The following is a 23,200-nucleotide window of genomic DNA, read 5'->3' as shown; positions in this document are numbered from 1 at the left end:
CTTGGCACTGTACTCTGTTCTTTTCTGCTGCCACAGCAAAGTGCAATGACAGCTTTAAGCAATCCAGCGTCACTTGTTACTACTGGACAGGTGGCTAGGCCGCACTATACATGTACATGTTGGATCGGAACAGGATGCTATGTCTTGATGCAGGCTTTGAAGCCGGATCAAGTTCTTCTAGACCAGCATACGTTTAGGTTTTCATAGGACATTATGACCTGGTTATAGGTAAGAATTTAACTATTCATAAAGGTATTAATGCTTCATTATGTTTTTTTTAATGCATGTCAATCCCTCTTACTCATAATTGCACAACCATTTTGGCAGGTTTAGGACAATAAAGTTATCAGTTTCTGCTGTTTTCTGACTAGTGGATGAATGTTCTTTAAAGGTTTGTTGAATGCACCACACACTTATCACATGCTTGACGAAGTCATCCTGCGTGGCACCAAAACAGGGCACCTGCACTTTCTGTGATGTCATCACTTCCATAAACAATCTTTTGATTCGTGATGTGCTGGTGGCAAATGTTCTTACCTATACTGATGCCAGTCAACTTGTTGGCAGTTGCTATAGCACTCCCAAGCTCCAGCCCTTACTCAGGAATGTGTGGGATGGAACAAGTGAGTGTGTAAACATCACAGGCTGTACTTCAAACATGTCTGCCTTTGTTATTTTCTACAACATGCTGAATTAATGGGAATAATATTAGTAAAAAATCAAAAAAAAAAATCGCTTTTTCTTCAGCCTACAGGAATTGGCAGATCAACAGGTATTTTTGCACTGGATTGTAAGTGTTGTTTGTTTAGTTTTTCCTATCATGTGGGAATTTCAGGCAACAGGATTATTGGGATTAAGTTGAACATTGGCTTCACGGGTTTAGTGTCTTGGTTCAATTGCTATGTAGCCATTATTTTTTTGTCTATGCTAAAAATGTTCTTAGCCTGAAAAAAATGACAATGAACGCAATCTCTAAATGTAAAAATTCCTAAACTACAATATATTACAGGTTTTGTTTTTAGGTATAGACATGCTTCAAACAAGTACACAATAGCTGGGCAATAGCTGTAATTGTAAACATTTCTTACCTATTAAACTTTAACCACTTGCTGCCCGCCCTATAGCAAAATTACGCTGGCTAAGTGGTTTAGTTATCCTGATCAGACGTCATATGATGTGATCAGGATAACTAGCCAGTGTGCAGCGTGGCGTGTCAGTCTGACACACCGCAACTCCGATCTAGGTAAAGAGTCTGTGGCGGAGACTCTTTACCACGTGATCAGCCATGTCCAATCATGGCCGATAACTGTGTAAACAGGAAAAGCCATTTATCAGCAAGGGGGCCATTTAGAGAATGCATTGCATTTTCTGAATGAAAGCAAAGCATTCTCTGATTGGATAAAATGGAGAAGCAGGCAGTGACCTCAAATTCTCCCTCTCGTCCAATAAGAGATTGCTTTGCATTCTTTGGAAAATGCAAAGCTATCTCTAAATAGTGCCTTTGCTTGCTCCTCAGTGTTGTGCTGAGCGACCTGCCTAATGCAATCTGAACACAGGAGGTTGGCCGCACAGGACTCAGAAGCAAGTGGAAATTACCACAGTAGTGGTGTGTACTTCAGTGATTTCCAGCTTCCAATAATATTTTAATCAATAAGTGCTATCAGCATGATCCCGATGTTGCCAGTATTGTAATAAAGCAGAATGGCTTCCACTGTATAAACTCTGCCCCCACTCAAAAACGTGCACCAGAATTAGAAAATCTGCATTCATTGACCAAGGTAGTGGTCATTGGAAAATGGTATGGGAAAAAATATCCAAGCACAGATTCATTAATTATTAATTATATATTTTTCATTATTTTTTTTAAGTGTCCTGTAAATGTCACAATACAAAGCTTTTTCTTTTTAGAAGAACCTCTTGCTCCACGTGATTACTTTATGAAATCTGGCCTTCTGGAGACAGTATACAGATTTATTTGCAAGGTATCTTCTGATACTTTCCGGAAAAAGTCATCTTCTATATATTTATGGTTTCTCTGCCACTTTTTACAATGTAGAAGCTGGAAAGGAAGAAAAAGGTTGGTTTGAAAAGCATTGCTTCAAATAATGGTTGGAAGGCAAAATCTGTTAGCTAAAGAGGTTGCATTAGTCCTGTAGGCGTATGATTGAACAAACATACAGTATCTCACAAAAGTGAGTACACCCCTCACATTTTTGTAATTACTTTATTATATCTTTTCATGCAACAGCACTGAAGAAATGACACTTTACAATGTAAAGTAGTGAGTGTACAGCTTGTATAACAGTGTACATTTTCTGTCCCCTCAAAATAACTCAACACACAGCCATTAATGTCTAAACCACTTGCAACAAAAGTGAGTACACCCCTAAGTGAAAATGTCCAAATTTGGTGTTATCGCTCTCACTCTCTCATACTGGTCACTGGAAGTTCAAAATGGCCCCTCATTGCAAAGAACTCTGAGAATCTGAAAAAAAAATAATTATGCTCTACATAAAGATGGACTAGGCTATAAGAAGATCTCCAAGACCCTGAAACTGAGCTGCAGCACGGTGGCCAAGACTATACATCGGTTTAACAGGACAGGTTCCACGCAGAACAGGCCTCACCATGGTCGACCAAAGAAGTGGAGTGCATGTGCTCTGAAACATGTCCTGTGGTCTGAGACCAAGATAAACTTATTTGGTTCAGATGGTGTCAAGCGTGTGTGGTGGCAACCAGGTGAGGAGTACAAAGACAAGTGTGTCTTGCCTACAGTCAAGCACCTCCAAGATGACCACTGCCTTGATAAAGAAGCTGAGGGTAAAGGTGCTGGACTGGCCAAGCATGTCTCCAGACCTAAACCCTATTGAGCATCTGTGGGGCATCGTCAAACAGAAGGTGGAGGAGTGCAAGGTCTCTAACGTCCACCAGCTCCGTGATGTCGTCATGGAGGAGTGGAAGAGGACTCCAGTGGCAAACAGTGAAGCTGTGTTGAACTCCATGCCCAAGAAGGTTAAGGCAGTGCTGGAAAATAATGGTGACCACACAAAATATTGACACTTTGGGCCCAATTTGGACATTTCATTTGTTGTCAGCGGTTTAGACATTATTGGCCGTTTGTTGAGTTATTTTGAGGCGATAGCAAATTTACACTGGTATACAAGCTGTACAATCACTACTTTACATTGTAGCAAAGTCATTTCTTCAGTGTTGTCGCATGAAAAGATATAATAAAATATTTACAAATATGTGAGGGGTGTTCTCACTTTTGTGAGATACTGTAGCTCTTCCACATGCTATTTTCTCCAAGTAGAGTGATCCCCACCAGCTATTGAGGAAGGGATTCAAATTCCAACCCACAACAAGCTGATGTTGTCTCTACTAGCTTGATGTTGAAAAGGTTAGGACTGACAGACTTGCATCTGGAGTTACAACTTAACCATAAGTGGTATAATCTCACACCCATTCAAAGATCTGGTGGTGACATTCCAGTGAAGAGTAGCTTGCTTAGGGCTACCACAAAGGGCATTAATGAGCACCCCTTTCACACACTCAGGGCTCATTCTCATGTGTAGCAATCCTGGCCACCCCACTGAAAAGGGATCAGCAGTGGATGGGCAACTCACAAGCGGTGAGGAGGTGGCATGTTGCCTCTGCAACTGTGCCTCCACTGTGGGGACACTCATATTTTAGTGTTAGGACCACAGATATCAGGATGCCGTGAAAAGGCTCTGTGGCTTATGCATGCATTTGCAAATGCGTGCGGACTAAACCCCTGGTTTTAATGCATACTGTTAGACAGGTTAATTTGGTTGTCTGTGAGCTGGTGGTAAAAAGGCTTCAAATTTTTTCCTGGGCATTCCCCAGGCCTTGTTTGTATCTGTTTGTAGCCCTCCAATGCCGCTTACTGCGATAGTCAGCCATAAATGAGGGTGGTGGCAAGTTTTTTGAGATCACCTTGGTGTGTGTATTGGTCTAGCAATGCACCAGCACCTTTGCAGCCATTGTGCCATTTGCTGGGTGTCTGGTGTGCTCCTGTACCTTTAAGAAGGGATGGGCTTCCCTTCAGTCCACCTGCTCTCATTTATCCATCAGAATGCATTTGCCTCCACTGTGGGGACACTGATATTTTAGTGTTAGGACCACAGATATTAGGGTGCCATGACGAGGCTCTGTGGCTTACGCATGCGTTTGCAAATGCGTGCGGACTAAACCCCTGTTTTTAACGCATACTGTTACACAGGTTCATTTGATTGTCTGCGAGCTGGTGGCAAGTAGGCTTGGAATTTTTTCCTGGGCATTCCCCAGGCCTTGTTTGTAACTGCTGTTTTAACCATAAAAAGGGTGGATCATGGTTGCAGCATGCCTGCATACACTTAAATAGGTCACTTTATGGTGGTACTACCCACCAAATGAGACATATAGTTTAATTTTTAGGCCATTTTTAAGTGGGCAGACTTCAGCTCAACTGCCTGCATTTACCACCCTCTGGCTGCCTGTGTGAATGAGCCCCCAGAGATTAGTGCTGCAGCTGATCTCAATGAGAAGTAGTAGTTAAACAACAGTACACAATTAATCTCGGTTAACCAAATCACAAGACTCTGGGGTCAGATCTCTTCCCAATATCTGAATGTCTAAAGCCACTCTAGGGACCCAGTTAGGCTGTACATGTTGGCATCCAAATACACACCAAGAAGAGGACTCTGTGTCTTCAGTTTAACCTGTACTTCTTTGTTCCATCATTTTTAACTTGTTCTAAAATAAACTTATATTACACACATCAGGCTCAGTGAGGAGAGCTCTGAGAGCTGATTGCAGGGAAGGGACACACACCCCTCTTCACGCAGCACACGGGAACAAAGCCGAGGCTGTCAATCAGATGGAGCTCCCTCCCCTGTCACTTTTTTTCCTTTGGTGTCAGGAAAACTTGTCAGAAGCGACCTATGCTGATAGCAGAGGAAGGAAGCAGCAGACAGAAAATACACTTAGTGCTCTTGAGACAAGTACACACTATAGAGGGATATGTTTTGTTCATATTTCATGTCTGAGGTTTACAACCACTTTAAGGCAGCCTATTCAAAGTGAATGCATTACCTATGGACCCAAACATGCTAAACATTGCACATGACCTCTTTTTTTCTATTGCAACACTGTACTATGCATTGCAGCACTCTGCAACACAGGTGCATTGTCTTAGTGGTTTGGGGTGGCATTCACAATGAATGGCCCTGCAATGCAGCAGTAATGCATATTATGTGCATTACCAGATGTTGTGGTGAGGTGGAAGTGTGAACCCAAAATTAATGTATTTAAACATTCAGCTAGAGTGACCCTCTTGAATTTATTTTCAGACTACTGTAATCCCCTACGCAGTATAACTGGGGAACATAGGCCCAGCAAGCCAATCAGGCTTTGCTGCAGTGCACTTCTGACAGAGAACATACTGACAAAAGAGAGAGCAGCCTGAGAAAATGACAAATGATCCATATGCTACTGCTCTTTTCTCATGCAATAGCAGGATTGAACAAGCTGTGCAAAGGATGTGGTGTAGGTCGACAGCACGGCTATACTGTCTGGCAAGGGTGCCGGTGTCGCAAGACTGGCTAAAAAAAACAAAAAACAAAAAAACTACAAATTCTTTGGCAGGTAAATAGCTGCCATGTTTGTATTTTAAATGTGTGCCTGGCTGCATGGAAGAAGTTAAGTTGTATGCGTCTATAAAAAAATGGCAATATTTACTTTAATATCAGTGTTTAATGTTATTTGTACAGAAAACTGCCATGCTTAAAGGGTTAGTCCACACAAAAGAAGCACATTTCAAATATACATGGATTGTAGTCTTTTGAAGTCTAAATCTTGGGGACTCCATCAGCAGTGTTGCCAACCGCCAGTATTTTTACTGGCAGCGAGTAAAAAACAGGCATTTGTCTCCTGCTAGTAAAAGGAAAGAATTGCCAGTTAAAAATATGGTTGTGATGCTCAGCTCAGCACTGCGCATGCACAGTCTGGTTTGGAGCCAGCTGAGACCATCTGAGTGCATGCTACAGTGTGTTTGCGTGGTGCCAGCAGGTTTGGTGGAGGCAGTGCCTGAGCATGTTGTGTGATGCAAGGAGGCCAAGGGGAGTGGCCAGAGCCTCGTGTATGGGTCTGCAGTAGGGGAGCAAGGCAAGATGGGAGTGGGACTGTCAGTGCTGTTTAGACCGGAGTGGACAGAAGGGATCACCTGGCTTGGAGAGAGACTGTCAATGTGATTCAGGAGGGGACATGTCGTGTCGGTGAGGTGTCATCATCTGTGCTGCTGTCAGTGTCACTGTGAGAGTCAATTTCATGTGCGTGTGCCTGTCCATTCTTGTCCTGTCTCTGAGCTAATTACTTACTAATTCGAAAATAAAATATGAAACATGTTTTTTGCCTTAAATCACATTTCTAATTGCATAATGTACTTGTTTGTAACCTAAATACTGAAATTTGCACCTAAAACTGTAATTTTGTAAATTTTGGAAAGGCCAGTAAAAACTTTGCTGTGCTAGTAAGTTGTGGGTGTCGCGTCATTAAAATTCTATCTGGTAGGTTGGCAACACTGTCCATCAGTAGGATATTCCCTTCATACTTACCAGCGCTATTCCTTCTCCCCAACTGTTACATTGCTCATAATATTATACAGCACAAATTAAAAATGAAATAAGAGGGTAGGACCTCCTACTTATTATTACCCCCTACTTATTATTATTAGGCATGCAGATCTTAGAATTCAAGCACATAAATGTCACAGCTAGAGATAAAAGTAACCAATTTGTGATTTTGTCCTCCCTTGTTTTTAATGTACATAAACAGTGCATAAAAAGAAATGAAAAAGTTGCAGATCCTACAGATTGGTTACAGAGTCATCATATAACACAATCATTTATATAAAACTTAAATAACCAACCTAGAGAAACTGGGAGTGGCCTGAAATTTCTCCTGACTCGTGATTTGTGAAAAAGTTTTAAGTAGGGATGCACCAATACCATTTTTTTTACAATGAGTACAAGTACCGATACTTTTTTTTTTTTTCAGTACTCGCCGATACCAATTACTGATACCTACCGCAACTGTTTTGTTTTCATTTCAGCAATGGTACAAAGCATTGAAAAGTTAATTACAAGTGTAATTAATTGATTTTTTTTTTTTTGCGCTTTTTCAATGTGAAATGTGTAAATATATGTTAATTAATATATATATATATATATATATATATATATATATATATATATATATATATGTTAACATATATTTACACATATATAAATAAATAAAAATATTCACTAACAAAGCAAACAAAAAAAAGTAAATTATTTATCATTTATAAAATAGACGTGAACAAAAAAAAAAAGCAGGAAAATAATAATTAAATGGTAGAGAATAGGGAGTTAATTAAGGCTGATTAGAGTAAATTAAGGGTTTAATTAGGGGTTAAACAGAAAAACATTTGTTTATCCCTTTGATCTGCAGATGAAGAAACAGAAAGATACAAAAAGAAACAATCTTTCTTTTTATTTTAGTGTTTCAGAGTAATGTTGTTAATTTTTATTTGACAGCTCCAATTACCGGAATTCTTTAACCGCTTGCCGACCACCTCACGCAGATATACTGCGGCAGAAGGGCTCGTACAGGTAAAATCACGTACCTGTACGTTGCCCTTTACGAGGCGGCCAGCGGGCGTGCGCGCGCCCGCGGCAAGCTCCGTGAGTCGGGTCGCTGGTCCCGTGGACTCGATCGCCGCGGGGATACCCGCGATCGCCTCACGGGGAGGAAGAACGGGGAGATGCTGATGTAAATAGCATCTCCCCGTTCTGCCTAGTGACAGTATCATTCGATCTCTGCTCCCTGTCATCGGAGCAGAGATCAGTGACGTCACACACACAGCCCATCCCCCTGACAGTTAGTAATCACTCCCCAGTACTGATTTAACCTCTCCCCGCCCCCTAGTGGTTAACCCCTGCCAGTGTCATTTATACAGGAATCAATGCATTTTTATAGCACTGATTGCTGTATAAATGACAATGGTCCCAAAAATGTGTCAAAAATGTCTGATGTGTCCGCCATAATGTCGCAGTCACAATAAAAATCGCTGATCGCCGCCATTTAAAAAAAAAAAAAATTATTAATAAAAATGCCATAAAACTAGCCCCTATTTTGTAAACGCTATAACTTTTGCGCAAACCGATCAATAATCGCTTATTGCGATTTTTTTTACCAAAAATATGAAGAATACGTATCTGCCTAAACTGAAGAAAAAAATTGTTTTTTTTATATATTTTTGGGGGATATTTATTATAGCAAAAAGTAAAAAATAATGCGTTTTTTTCAAAATTGTCGCTCTATTTTTGTTTATAGCGCAAAAAATAAAAACCGCAGAGGCGATCAAATACCACCAAAAGAAAGCTCTACTTGTGGGAAAAAAAGGACGTCAACTTTGTTTGGGAGCCACGTCGCACGACCGCGCAATTGTCAGTTAATTCGATGCAGTGCCGAATCGCAAAAAGTGCTCTGGTCAGGAAGGGGGTAAATTCTTCTGGGGCTGAAGTGGTTAACCACTTAAGGACGAGCCTCGTTTTGGATTTTAGGCGTTTACATGTTTAAAACAGGTTTTTTTTGCTAGAAAATTACTTAGAACCCCCAAACATTATATATTGCTTTTTTTCTAACACCCTAGAGAATAAAACGGAGGTCATTGTAATACTTTTTTTTGCACTGTATTTGCGCAGCGGTCTTATAAGTGCACTTTTTTTGGAAAAAATTCACTTTTTTGAATTAAAAAAATAAGACAACAGTAAAGTTAGCCCATTTTTTTTTTTTTGAATTGTGAAATATAATGTTACGCCAAGTAAATTGATACCCAACATGTCACGCTTCAAAATTGCGCCCGCTCGTGGAATGGCATCAAACTTTTACCCTTAAAAATCCCCATAGGCAATGTTTAATAAAATTCTACAGGTTGCATGTTTTGCGTTACAGAGGAGGTCTAGGGCTAGAATTATTGCTCTTGCTCTACCGGTCGCGGTGATACCTCACATGTGTGGTTTGACCACCGTTTTCATATGCGGGCGCTACTCACGTATGCGTTTGCTTCTGCGCGCAAGCTCGTCGGGACAGGGCACTTTAAATTTTTTTTTTTATTATTATTATTTATTTTACTTTTATTTTATTTAATTTTTCACTGTTTTTAAAAAAAATAAATTGGATCACTTTTATTCCGATTACAAGGAATGTAAACATCCCTTTTAATAGAAAAAAGCATGACAGGTCCTCTTAAATATGAGATCTTGGGGTCACCTCAGATCTCATATTTGGACTTAAATGCAATAAAAAAAAAAAATAAGGCCCCTTTCACACGGGACGGATCCGTGTTGATCCGCCCCGTGTTTATCCGCTGCTCAGCGGGGATCGCTCCGTTTTCCCCAGCTGAGCAGGCAGATGACAGGGCGGGACCCGCACACTGTGCAGGGACCGCCCTGTCAGATCTCCGCTTTCCCCTATGGGGGATCGGAGGAACACGGACCGTCTGTCCGTGTTCATCCGATCCGCTCTGCAGACGGATAGAAAAATAGGATTTTCTTCCGTCCGCAGAATCGGACGAGAGCGGAGCCGGACAACATCGGGTGTTAGCGGATGTACATCCGCTGACACCCGCTATCCCATAGGGATGCATGTATGTCCGTATTTCATCCGAAAACGGATGGATGAAATACGGACATACGGTCCGCATGTGTGAAAGGGGCCTTATAAAAAATGTCATTTGAAAAAATGACATTGAAAAAATGTGCCTTTAAGAGGCATGGGCGGAAGTGACGTTATGACGTCGCTTCCGCCCTGCAGTGTCATGGAGATGGGTGGCCATCTTCCCCTCACTCGTCTCCATGCACAGCCACTGACAGGCCGCGATCGCTTACCAGAGCCGTCGGTAGCGGCGGAGGGCACCGGTTCGCGGCGGGAGGGGGGCCCTCTCCCGCCACCGATAAAGGTGATCTCGCGGCGAATCCGCCGCAGGGACCACTTCTATCTTGTAGCCGACCGCCGGCCGAAAACGGTGATACCGGGGTTGTGGCAGCTAGCTGCTGCCATAACAGCGATATCCGTCCTCAAAGTTAGGACGTACAACGGCGTGCGGCGGTCGGCAAGTGGTTAACACTTCAGCTGTCAACAGGGAAGACCCACTGACAGTTCAAAGAAACGAGCCTGCAAGTATCGGTTTCAGGTATTGGTGCAATTGCACGAGTACTGATACTTGTGCAAATACTCTGTATCAGCACCGATACTGGTATCGGTGCAACCCTAGTTGTAAGCTAAGAAAAGGAGAAGTGTTAAGAGTTCAAAAGTCACAAACAAAAAAAAACAACTTTCCAGTATTTTACAAAACCGTATATCAGTTTTTGACTGACCTTAAACTGTATTATATATTGGTAAGAAACCATTACGCAATTCAAGCAATTGTGCAATAACTGCACCAGATCCCACCTCAGGAGACCCATTTTTGCATTAGAACACATTTAGCCTGCTTCTCCCATAGGCAGCAATGGAAGTTTGTGGATATATATTTTGGGTAAAGGAGGAAAATAGGAAAATGTGTGACGTTTTAAATCCTAATGTTCTGTTGCCTTCATTTTTACACAAGGCACTTTTTTGTTGCTTTACAAAGAAAATCCAAAGGGTGGGGCACTGGGTAGTATGTACAAGATAGTGTGAAAGGTATGAAAGCAAGCAGTATGTGCAGGAGAGGAGTGCAGAGGGTATGACAAAAGGCAGTATGTGCAGGAGAGAAGTAAAAGGAGGGGGGCAGTAGGTGCAGGACATGACAGTGGGTGGAAAGTACATGAAAAGAGTGTAAAGGAGATGATGGTGGGCAGTGTGTGCAGGAAAGGAGTGCTGAGCATATAATGAAGCAGTAGATGCAAGAGAGGAGTACAGATGGCATGACAGTGGTCATTAGGTGCAAGAAAAGGAATGTGGAAGGTATGACATGGGGCATTATAAGCAGGAGAGGAGCTTGAAGGATATGACAGTGAACAGTATGTGCAGGAGAGCAATGAAGGCAGTATGGCAGCAAATTAGTTGGAAAAAGTACAGAAAATATGATGGCTAGCTGTAAGTGCAGGAAAAGAAGTGAGGTATGACAGCGGGCAATAGGTGCAGGATAAGGACTGCAGAGGTTATGATGATGGGTAGTTGGAGCAGGAGAGAAGTGCAGAAAATAGGACAGTGCACCCAACGTTTGGAAGTGATGGTGGGCACAGACCGGATGTAAAGGAGAAAGAAGAATGTGAGGATAGAGCACACTTTTGCTGGTTTTTACTACTTGGTAATCTGTATGGAAACGCCAGAGGTCTATTAGATTCCTCCTGATTCCATCAGATACAGATCAAGGACAAAAGGTTAAAAAGAGCACCAGCACACTGAAAGTAATAACAGCTCTGTGTTGGAAGTGTGGCCAACGTGCTTTCTGACTTTATGCTATGACTATGAGCTGTGTTTGTATTCTGGAAATGAGTATGTGGTCTGTATGCTGTGGGTAAGTGCCTTTACTTTGTAAGTATGTGTGAGTTTGTGCACAGGATGACAATAAATAGGGGTAGAAGTACAACCCCAATTCCAAATAAGTTGGGACTGTAAACTCTACATAAAACCAGTATGCAATGATTTGCAAATTTCATAAACCCATATTTTATGAATATTTAAAGAATACTGAAAACATTAAATGTTTAAACTGAGAAAATGTACCATTTTAAGAAAAAAATAATAGGATTTTTATAACAGATTACGGGTAAAATCCTTTTTTTGGAGTACTTTACGGGACACAGCGCACCATAGTAATAACTATATGGGTTATAGGCCACCTTTAGGTGAATGGAAGCTGGTATAACCAAAAAGCAAACAGGAAGTGCCCCTCCCTATATAACCCCTCCCATACCGGGAGTACCTCAGTTTTTGTAGCAAAGCAATATATACACATATCCCAATAAGAGTGGAGGGACCTCTGTGTCCCGTGATGTACTCCAAGAAAAGAATTTTACAGGTAAGCTGTTATAAAAATCCTATTTTCTTTATTGTACAACACAGGACACAGAGCATAGTAATAACTATGTGGGATGTCCCAAAGCAATGCCATCTGAGGGGAGGGAGACACAAAGCAAATAGCCGCCGCCTGGCGTGAGGATCTATACTGCTGTCTGCAGCACACTGCGCCCCGAAGTCGGTGTCCTCCTGCCATCTTACATCCATTTGATAAAATCTTGTGAATGTATGTACTGACGACCAAGTAGCGGCCCTGCAAATCTGAGCCACAGAGGCTTGGTGATGCACTGCCCATGAAGCACTGACTGCCCGGGTAGAGTGCGCATTAATCTCAAATGGAGGAACCCTTCTTTTCAGGCCATAAGCCTGACTAATTACCTGACGAATTCACTTAGCAACAGTAGATTTTGATGCTGCCTGACCCTTTCTAGGTCCTTCCGGCAACACAAACAAAACTTCAGCTTTCCGTATCTGAGCAGTTGCTTTCAGATAGGCTTTAACTGCTCTCACTACATTAAGAGAGTGTAATAATTTTTCTTCTGCAGAACGAGGTTCTGGGAAAAAAGAAGGTAAGGAAACATTTTGATTCAGATGAAACCCAGACATTACCTTTGGTAAAAAGGTTGGGTGAGGACGCAGCACCACCTTATCCTTGTTAGAGGTCGACCGATATATCGGCCAGCCGATAAATCGGCCGATATTTGGCATTTTTTACTTAATCGGCATCGGCCGATTGTGCTGATAAAAAAGGCCGATTGTAACTTCAGCCGTGACTTGCAAATGACTTCTGTAATAGAAGTTAATGCAAGTTTCCTGAGGTTATCTGTGGAGACGATTCTCTCCTCCTCTGGGCAGTCTGCCAAGTCTGATAAGAAGATACATTGTATCTTTCAGGTTCTTTTATCAATAGACTGAACTCTGTGTAGGAATTCTCAGTTTAACCATTTAAAGACTAAATCTTTTCTGCCACTTGTTGCTTACAAGTAAAAATCCTGTATTTTCTGCTAGAAAATCACTTAGAACCCCCAAATATTATATATATTTTTTTTAGCAGAGACCCTAGGGAATAAAATGGTGGTTGTTGCAATATTTTATGTCACACGGTATTTGCGCAGCGGTCTTTCAAACGCAATTTAAAAAAAAAAAAAAATACAGTAATGAATTAAAAAAAAACTAAGCAGTAAAGTTAGCCCATTTTTTTTCGTCCAAAAGTTTTGATTACCTGTTTTTGTGTATTTAATATTTAAGATAGTTTTTTTTTTTTTTGTTTTCTAAATTATACATACAAGTGAACTGATTGGAGGTTTGTTTTGTTTAATGTTTAAATGAAAAAAAAATCTGTATTACTTAAGGCTGCTTTCACACTGGAGCGGGCATGCGTTGATGGTAAAACGCTGCTAGTTTTAGCGGCGCTTTACCGTCATTTTAGAGGCGCTATTCGGCTGCTAGCGGGGCGCTTATAACCCAGCTAGCGGCCGAGGAAGGGGTTAAATGCGCCCCTGAAGCGCCGCTGCCAAAACGCTTTGCAGGCGCTTCGGCAGCGGTGCGCATTCATTTCAATGGGCAGGAGTGGTGGAGGAGCGGTATACACACTGCTCCAAAGATGCCGTTTGCAGGACTTTTTTTTACATCCTGCCAGTGCATCGCCTTAGTGTGAAAGCACTCGGGATATCACACTGAGACTGCAGGGGAGCCGTTTTACAGGCACTTTACAGGCACTATTTTTAGCCCAAAAGCGCCTGAAAAACGCCCCAGTGTGAAAGGGGTCTAACTGTTAGATTTTATGAGATGAAGGGAAAAAAGAAAAAAAAAAAATCGGCCAAATATATCGGCCCAAAAAAATCGGCATCACATATCGGCCACCGCGATTTCTAAATATCGGCATCGGCATGAGAAAAACCCATATCGGTCAACCTCTAATCCTTGTGAATGATTAAGTATGGCTCTTTACAGGAGAAAGCAGCCAATTCTGATACTCTTCTTGCAGAGGTTATCGCAACTAGGAATACCAATTTCCTTGTCAAAAGGATCAAAGGAATATTCCGTATAGGTTCAAAGGGTTGTCTTTGCAACACAGACAAAACCAAATTCAAATCCCATGGGCACAAGGGTATTCTAACTGGAGGAGTTATTCGAGTTACCCCTTGTATAAATGCCCAGACTAAAGAATGCGAAGGAAGCGGCCTTTGGAAAAAAACACTGCCAAGGACGAAACCTGACCCTTGATTGTACTCAAGGCCAGCTTCATTTCTACTCCTAATTGTAGAAATTCCAGAATTCTTCCTATGACATATTTACGAGGATGTCATTTGGTTTCACAACAAGTGACATAGGCCTTCCAGACCCTGTAATAAATGGTCCTGGATGCCGGCTTTCTGGCATTAATCAGGGTGGTTACTACTGAACCTGAAAGCCCCCAATTTTTTAGAATGTGGACTTCAACAGCCACACCATTAAATTTAGCATTTGTAAGGCAGGATGGAATATCGGTCCCTGCGACAGCAGGTCCGGACGAGTTGGAAGAGTCAAAGACTCCCCTAATGCCATTCTCACGATCCCTGCATACCAGGGTCTTCTGGGCCATGCCGGGGCCACTACGATTACCAGCTTCCCTTCTTCCCTGATCCTGTGAAGCAGCCGTGGTAGCAGCTGAACTGGAGGGAATGCATAAATCAGTGAAAACTGATTCCATGGGGTCACCAACGCATCTACTCCGAGTGCAAGTGGATCTCTTGTTCTCGCCACAAAGTTGTCCAACTTCTTGTTGAAGCTGGACACCAATAGATCTACGTCCAGCATCCCCCATCTTTGGCATATGGCCAAAAAGACATCGGGATGTAGAGACCATTCTCCCGGGAACAACTGTTGACGGCTCAGAAAATCTGCCTGCCAGTTTTCCACTCCTGGAATGTAAACTGCAGATAGGCAAGGAACATGTTTCTCTGCCCAAGACAGAATATGGTCCACCTCCCTTTGGGCTGCATGGCTTCTGGTACCCCCTTGGTGATCGATATAGGCCACTGCTGTGGCTTTGTCAGATTGTATCCAGACAGGAGAATTCCGCAACCTGGACGTCCATGCTCTTAGAGCCAGACATACTGCCTGAATCTCTAGCATATTGATGGGCAAGGTCTTCTCGCACTCTGATCTTGAGCAGTGGTCTCTTCTAGAACTGCTCCCCAGCCCCATAGGCTGGCATCCATTGTTACTACTTTCCAAGAAACTGGAATGAAGGATTTCCCCTTCTGTAAATTCCTGGTTATCAACCACCAGTTGAGACTCTGGCGCACCTTTGGAGCCAGATTCATTAGATAATCCAAGGCTTGGATCCGTTTGTTCCAAGCAGACAGAATACTATGTTGCAACAGTCTTGAATGAAACTGGGCATAGGGAACCGCTTCGAAGGAAGCTACCATCTTCCCTAGTAATCTCATACAAAGGCGAATGGAAGGACCCTTCTTTGCCTTGACCGCCTGGACCAGCTCTCTTAGAGCGTTGACCTTTGCCTGAGGCAAGAACACCCTTTCCTGGGTTGTGTCTATGACCAGGCCCAAATACTGCAGCCTTTTTACCGGCTGTAAGGATGATTTCTCAAGATCGAACCCAGGTGTCTCAGATAACTGACTGTTCTGGACACCCCCTGATTTAACCCTGCTATTGACGGACCTACTTCCTCCCACTCGATCGAGCGGGGGCGCCCCTTCACAAGGAAGCCTTGGGATTTTGTTTTGTGGACTTCTGACTCCAGGGCTTTTTGTAGCCCTGTGCCTGGTTATGAGGCTTACCCTTTGCCCCTGATGGTGGAGGCTGTCGAGACTGCCTGGAGGCTGTTGCCCCCAGACATCTGAGGAGAAGGTTTAAAAGAAGGCCGTCTATTCTTTTTCTTAACTGGCAGAGGGGTACTTTTACCCCCCCCGAAATCTTTTGGATATACTTGTCCAAATCTTCCCCAAACAACCTTTCTCCATGAACTCGGCTGACCAGTTCTTTAGCCACAGAATCCTGCGCATATGTATCAACATGAGCGCAAGGAGAGACTCCTGATGGATAGAATCCTTGATAGCGTCCACTGCAAAGTATAGAGCCCTAGGTAGCTCAGCTAAACTTTGGGCCTCTTCAGTTTGAGCAGGAACTTTTTTATTAACCTGCTTGAATTCATCCCAAAGGGATTGACAGATGCCTATTGCTGCCACTGCAGGTTGTACTACCGGACCAGCTACAGCAAATGAGGCCTTAAGTAGGGATTCCAACTTCTTATCAGCTGGATCACTAAATACTTGTACATCGTCCACTGGACAAGTTAAACTCCTGTTCACAGAGGAGATAGCCGCATCTACCGCTGGCAAATCCCATCTCTTTGAGAACTTTTTCTCCATAAGGTAAAGAATTATCTGGGTGATCCCAATCAGCATAAAGCAGTTGCTCCAGTAACGGGTACATAGGGAAAGCATGAGAACCTTGTGGGGGTTTTAGCGAACCCAAGGAGGAGAAGGAAACATCCTCCACCTCTGCAGGAGGCAACTTATACCCAGAACGAACCCAGTCCGTAAGGGACTGGATTAGCAATTTCTGCGACTGCGAAGTTGAGAAAGGTTTTTCAGACGCTGAATCCTCAGAAGAAGAGTCACCTGAACCTCCTTCTTTCAAAGATACCCCAATATTACCTGCCTATTGTTGCTCCAATACTGGAAGGTCAAGGGCAGGAGAAGGGGATCTGCCATGTTTTCTCACCTCCTGGGAGGAAGTCGCTAACATCTCGGCTATTTTCCCTTCCAAACTAGCCAGAGCCAAAGCCAAATCATCCTTAGTGACGTATGCAGAGGCTGGGACGTTGGAGGTAGCCACCATGCCTATGAGACAAGATGGCTCAGATTCGCCAGATGCTGCAGGTCCTTCATGGGAGGATGGAACTGCATGCAACTAGAAGCCTCAGGCTCTGATCGCAGTGACTTTGCACTCCCCCTGATGAATTACCCCTCCTGCGGGAAGACATAGCCCTAAGCACAAAAAAGCAGAGGTACTATACAAAGTGCATCTACTGCCTAACTTTAGCCTAGCAATTACATAACATGCTGCTATAAATGCTCAGTCTCAATGCTGAGTAAAACGTGCCCCTTGAAAATGCCTGTATCCACACCCATACAGCTTACATGCCACTTGTGTGCTCTGTGTCCCTCCATCAGCAAACCAGACACAGAGTGCAAACCTTTTAAAGCCAGTGAGCCTTGCGTCTCCCTTTCCTACGCTCTCTGCGGGGGGGGGGGGCTTTGGGTGTTGCTCCCAGCAGGGGGGAATCTGACCTCCTGAGACGATAGATGGTCCCCCCAAACCCCTCTGATGGCTGACAGAGCTGGAGATAGCAGTGCTGCCGTAGGAGCCTTTGCTGACACTGAGCACAACAGGGGAAGCCTGGAATGTTGGAAGCCAGGTATGTTGCTTTAACACCCTCTAGTGGCAAACACAGGTAAGGCAAGGCATTGCATACTCATGTTAGAAAAACTAAGTGAGATTATATATATATATCTATATCTAGAGATATAGATATATATATATATATATATATATAGAGATATATAGAGATATCTCTCTCTCTCTCTATATATATATATATATATATATATATATATATATATATAGATAGATAGAAGCATTACAGGCAAAAACCTTGTTTCTTCTTCCACGAGGCCCAGGTACCATCCATTTTGGATTTCAAGCTCTTTAGATGGAATCCGTTTTCACAGCTCCTTGATCCCATCAGGGATTGCTTAGTGGAGCACTCTTAGCATTTCATCAACCGTGACCAACACCTTAGACCAGTGATGGCGAACCTTGGCACCACAGATGTTTTGGAACTACATTTCCCATGATGCTCATGCACTCTGCAGTGTAGCTGAGCATCATGCAAAATGTAGTTCCAAAACATCTGGTGTGCCAAGGTTCGCCATCACTGCCTTACACACGGGTGAAAAAAAACTGAGGTAATCCCGGTATGGGAGGGGTTATATAGGGAGGGGCACTTCCGGTTTCCTTTTTGGTTATACCAGTGTCCATTCACCTAAAGGTGGCCTATAAACTACAGTTATTACTATGGTGCGCTGTGTCCCGTAATGTACGATAAAGAAAAGGTAATTTTAAAATTGATGGCAGCAACACGTCTTAAAAAAGTTGTGACAGGGCAACAAAAAAACTGCCAAAGTGAAAGGTACTAACAAGGAAGAGCTGGAAGAACATTTTGCAACAGGTCGGTAACATGATTGGGCATAAAAAGAGCGTCTTAGAGAGTCAGTGTCCCCCAAGTAAAGATGGGCATAGGGTCACCAATCTATGAAAAGCTGCGTCTAAAAATTGACAACATTTTTTACAATAATGTCCCTCAATGAAAAATAGCAGAGACTTTAAATATGTCATCATCTAAAGTACATAATAATATCAAAGATTTCCAAGAATCTGGAGAAATCTCTGTGCGCAAGGGACATGGCCAAAACGCAAAATTGGATGCCTATGATCTTTGGCCCCTTGGAGGGCACTGCATTAAAAACAGGCATGATTCTGTGATGGACATCACTGCATGGGCTCAGGAATACTTCCAAAAATCACTGTCTGTAAACACATTTCTCCCCGACATCCAAAAATGCAAGTTAAACCTCTATCATGTAAAGAAGAACCCATATGTGAACATGATCCACCTTTTCTCTGGATCAAAGCCCATTTGAAATGGTCTACTGCAAACTAGAAAACTCTTCTGTGGTCAGGCGAATTGAAATTTGACATTCTTTTATTCAACCGTGGAGAAATGTGTCCTCTAAACTAATAAGGAGAGGGACCTTCCAGCTTATTATCAGCACTCAGTTCAAAAGCCTGCACCTCTGATGGTATGGGGGTGCATTAGTGCGTGTGGAATGGGCAGCTTACACATCTGGAAAGGCACCATCATTGCTGAAAGATATATCTAGGTTTTAGAGCAGCTTATGCTCCCATCCAGATGACGTCTTTTTCAGGAAAGCCTTGACTTTTTTAGCAGGGCAATGCTAAACCTCGTACTGCATCTATGACAACAGCATTGCTTTATAGTAGAAGAATCTGGGTACTTAACTGGCATGCCTGCAGTCCAGACCTTTCACCAATTTAACATCTTTGGGGCATCTTGAAACAAAAAATACGACAAAGGCCCAGGACTGTTGAGCAGTTATAATCCTGTATCAGGCACAAATGGAACAACATTCCTCTCCCAAAATTCTAGCAGCTGGCCTCCTCAGTTCCCAGACGTTTACAGACTGTTGCTCAAATAAGATGGGATGCTATGCTACACTGTAGTAAAGATGGCCCTGTGCCAACTTTCTTGAGACTTGTTGCTGCCATCAATTTGAAAAATGTACCTTATTTTTTTTCTTACAAATGGTACATTTTCTCAGTTTAAATACCGTATTTATCGGCGTATAACACGCACCAGTGTATAACATGCACCCCAAGTTTAGGAGGGAATTTTAGGGAAAAAAAAAACTTACATTTAAATGCCCATCAATGCAGCCTTATCAGTGTCCATCTGCAGTCTTGTCCATCATTGCAGAATGACCAGTGTCCATCTGCAGCCTTGCCCAGTCTGATTGAAACCTTGCTCAGTGTCATTTCAGCCTTGATCATTTTTAAAACCTTGCTCAGTGTCATTTCAGCCTTGCTCGTTTTTAAAATTAGCGTCGGCGAGATACACAGAGCCGGATGTCCTGTGTATCTCGGCTCCATTTGGCTCCGCTCTCAGTCCCACCCAGTCTCGCCCCTTGGCCCGGCTCCTATGATGGACATAACAGAGGTCCAATGGCGGGACTGCGAGCGGAGCCGAATGGAGCCGAGTACACAGTACACTCGGCTATGCTGTATCTCGGCGGCGCTCGCTCCTCTCACCCTCAGTCAGCGGGGATCGATGTATAACACGCACCCACCATTTTCCCTGATTTTAAGGGTAAAAAAGTGCGTGTTATACGCCGATAAATACGGTATTTGATATGTTTTCTATTTTCTATTCTGTTTTTATGTAGGATTTTACACAGCGTCCCAACTTTTTTGGAATTGGGGTTGTAGACACACGGAAGGAGAATGTAAACTTGTTTGTACGCAGGAAGCTTTCAGTGCTGCCGATGGGGAACAGGAAATGTTTTTTGCAAAGGAGAGCTGGGAAGGGCGAGTCAACATTGAGAGGAAGAGCGGACAGACATGAAAGTTTACTCATGGAGGGGTGTAAAGCTGAATACGTGAAAGGAGCCTGTGATGCCCTTTTGGCATTATACAATACAGTACATGTATAGGAAGGATAGCGCTGTATACTGGATGGACAATCTCACTGCTGCTAACAATACTTAATGAGAAGTTAGGTTTGTATGCTGGAAGCTGTATTTAGAGCAATGATCAATAGGTGTGGCTAATGGTGAAATCTCAAAGATCAGATAGCGTCACATAGATTTAATATTTTTTAGGATAGAATTACCTATTTTAACCTACCACCAGCTAACATTGTAAAACTGACAGCATTTTAAATGTTTTCTTGTAGCCATGACAACTGGCGCATTCTGCACACTTGCAAGGGAATTTCTAAGAAGTTAACAGCAAAGATACCCTGCGCTAAAAGTGTCACAAATAATAAAAACCAAAAAATCTGAAAAAAAATCAATCGGAAGACAGCAGCACTACTTTATCTACACATACCAATACAAAATAAAATCACAAAAATAAATGTGTTGAGCTGTCTAATAATACATAAACCAAGTGATTTTATTATAATAAAGTGCATAAAACAGCTCACAACATAAGTAATAAATAAATCCACAAAAAATTGCACTCAAATAATGGATAAATAAATAATCCCAAAAAGTTTATAGAAAGTGGAAAATCAACCACAGTTAATTGTTGGAAAGATCACGGTGCTCTATGTGTGCATCCGAAAATAACCAGAAAAATCTTGTGCCCCCAATATTTACCAAAATGTGCGCCACCAAGAGGGTAAGAGACTGATAAAGAACTTTATAAACTTTTTGGGATTATTTATCTATTAATTTATCCATTATTTGAGAGCACTTTTTATGAAATGTGGATCTTTTTATTCATTTAATAAATTATGACGTGAGCTGTTTTATGCACTTTATTATATTGGATTCACTTGGTTTATGTATTATTAGACAGTGCAACACATTTATTTTGGCAATTCCTAATGAGTGTCTATGACTCTTCAAAATTAAATTTTCTCCCCAAGGCAAATGTCAGTGCCTGCAGATTCATGTACCTGTTTTGTACAGGTAAGCACCACGTGCCTGTCTCTGTAAACCAACAGTTGCAGTTGGTGTTAAATAAGTGCAATTTTGTTGTGTACAAACTGGAGGCAATTAGATTTCAATTTGGTGCCGTAATAGCACCACTTTGCAAAATGACCTCAATCTGCCGTATCTGTAACGCTACCGAAAGTGGCGGCAGGGGTTTCTGAATCGGTCATGGAATCTCTTAAAGACCTGTACCAACAGAAAATTCTGTTTACTGAATCTTCCCAGAAACGTCATATCCTACTCGTGATTATTTCCAGTAGTAGTTCTTTTATTACAACACTGGGACTGATCATTTGACTGCAGATCCTTCATGCCTACAGAAGGAGCCAAACCGTTCATGTCTCATGCACACAATGTTATTTTTTTTAAATCGCTACAGGGTCAAAATAGCAAACAGCGCGTGATGCATTTCCTGAGCCACTGCAATTATTCAACTTCTGGATGTGTAAATTCCTACTACCCTTGTCCCACACAGTAACCCCCCCCCCCAGCTCATGTCACTACAGAAAGTACAAGCCAGTGGGAGGAACTACTGCATTCAATGGAGGAAACAGGTACTTGCCAACTTGCCATGGCTGGGTGGCACCATTGCAGAAGTGTTTTAAGACACCAAGAAAGGCAAGTGTACAGGCTCTTTTTGGCAGGTATTGCTATTAAGAGCTGTCAGGCTTACAGAAAGAATGAATGAACTACCAAAGTGCTCACAGCGTTGTGGTAGTTCATTGAGAACTACAAGCCGACAGCTGCTAAGGCTGTCGAGACTTGTAGTTTTCCATTCGCACAGGGCTGTGAATGAATTACACAGCGGGAGGAGCCCTGCTAGGCCGCATTTTGGGAAGAAGGTCCCCCGCTAGCTGTCACAGCGGGGTAGAGGGGGCCAGTCCTTTCATAACATGTTACATGTTCTACCCTGAATATGGGTGTAACATGTTTTGAAAGGTGAACTTATCCTTTAAGAACTATGGAGAAAATAAAATACTACTTTAGGTAATGCAGTAAAATTTAATTACCTTTAATACTTACCAAGTATTTTTAACGTTCTTTGGAATTAAGAGTATGTTTTAATTGCATTGTGGAGCAATGGCTCTGTGCTTCCTTCTTCATACTGTCCCCCTGGAGTCAAAGCAAAGATAGTATTTGCTACAGTCCTTTGTAAAAATATACATTAAGAAAAGCAATATCAAAATATATAAATTGTACAGTATGTCCAAGCTCTACCCAAATATATCCTCAAATCTCTTTTCAGGGGTTCACGCCAAGTGTAGCGCTTTAAGGACACAACCACTCGCTTTTCTCTGTTTCAGGACTGGTTTTGTCCACGTTTATTCAAAAGAAAGTTCAAAACAAAAACACAGAAGATTCCCTCGCAGGGGTATTCAGTATTTCAGTCCTGCTACCAAAGTAAACAATTTTCAGCCCTCCTGGCTTGTAAACGCAGCTCTACAGCTCAGGCCTTACATTTTAGGGCCTTGGTCTGTCTCCCACAGACCGGACGCTCAGCACCTCTGTGCTTACAGCAAGTAGCCTCGTGCTATACTGGCTCCCACCTCTCTCTCCTAGGTGAAGCCCTACTGACTCACATACCCAGACCTCCTGTCTGCAGGGTGGAGTCATCTCCAACTGGGAGCCTAGATCCTTGGTCTGGTGATTACATAAAACCCAGAACACAGCTGACTCATTAGTGAACTGGCTATTTATTAGACCTGGATCCTGCCAGGGTACCGCCCTGCTACACTCTATATCCCTAACTAGAGTATATCCTAGCCTTACCTTTTTTTCTTTTCCCTTGTTCCTGTAGCGAGAAACCGGGATTTATTACACTCTCTGTGGTCATCACCAGG

General features: G+C 42.5%; 1 protein-coding gene across 1 annotated transcript in view; it reads right to left on the bottom strand.

The window, feature by feature from the left end:
- Positions 1-1,637: 1,637 nt before the first annotated feature.
- SLC26A11 (solute carrier family 26 member 11) overlaps positions 1,638-23,200 on the bottom strand; it is a 116,733-nt gene continuing 95,170 nt past the window's right edge. The window contains exons 17-18 of the mRNA XM_073608207.1: positions 22,383-22,472; positions 1,638-2,059 (exon numbers count right to left, since the gene is read on the bottom strand). Coding sequence (XP_073464308.1) covers positions 22,408-22,472 — 65 coding nt within the window. The 3' untranslated portion in view covers positions 1,638-2,059; positions 22,383-22,407. The remainder of the gene's footprint in view (positions 2,060-22,382; positions 22,473-23,200) is intronic.

The sequence above is a fragment of the Aquarana catesbeiana genome, linkage group LG12 (genome assembly GCF_042186555.1).
Source record: "Aquarana catesbeiana isolate 2022-GZ linkage group LG12, ASM4218655v1, whole genome shotgun sequence".
Lineage (NCBI taxonomy): Eukaryota > Metazoa > Chordata > Amphibia > Anura > Ranidae > Aquarana > Aquarana catesbeiana.
This window is presented reverse-complemented; position numbering and strand designations above follow the sequence as displayed.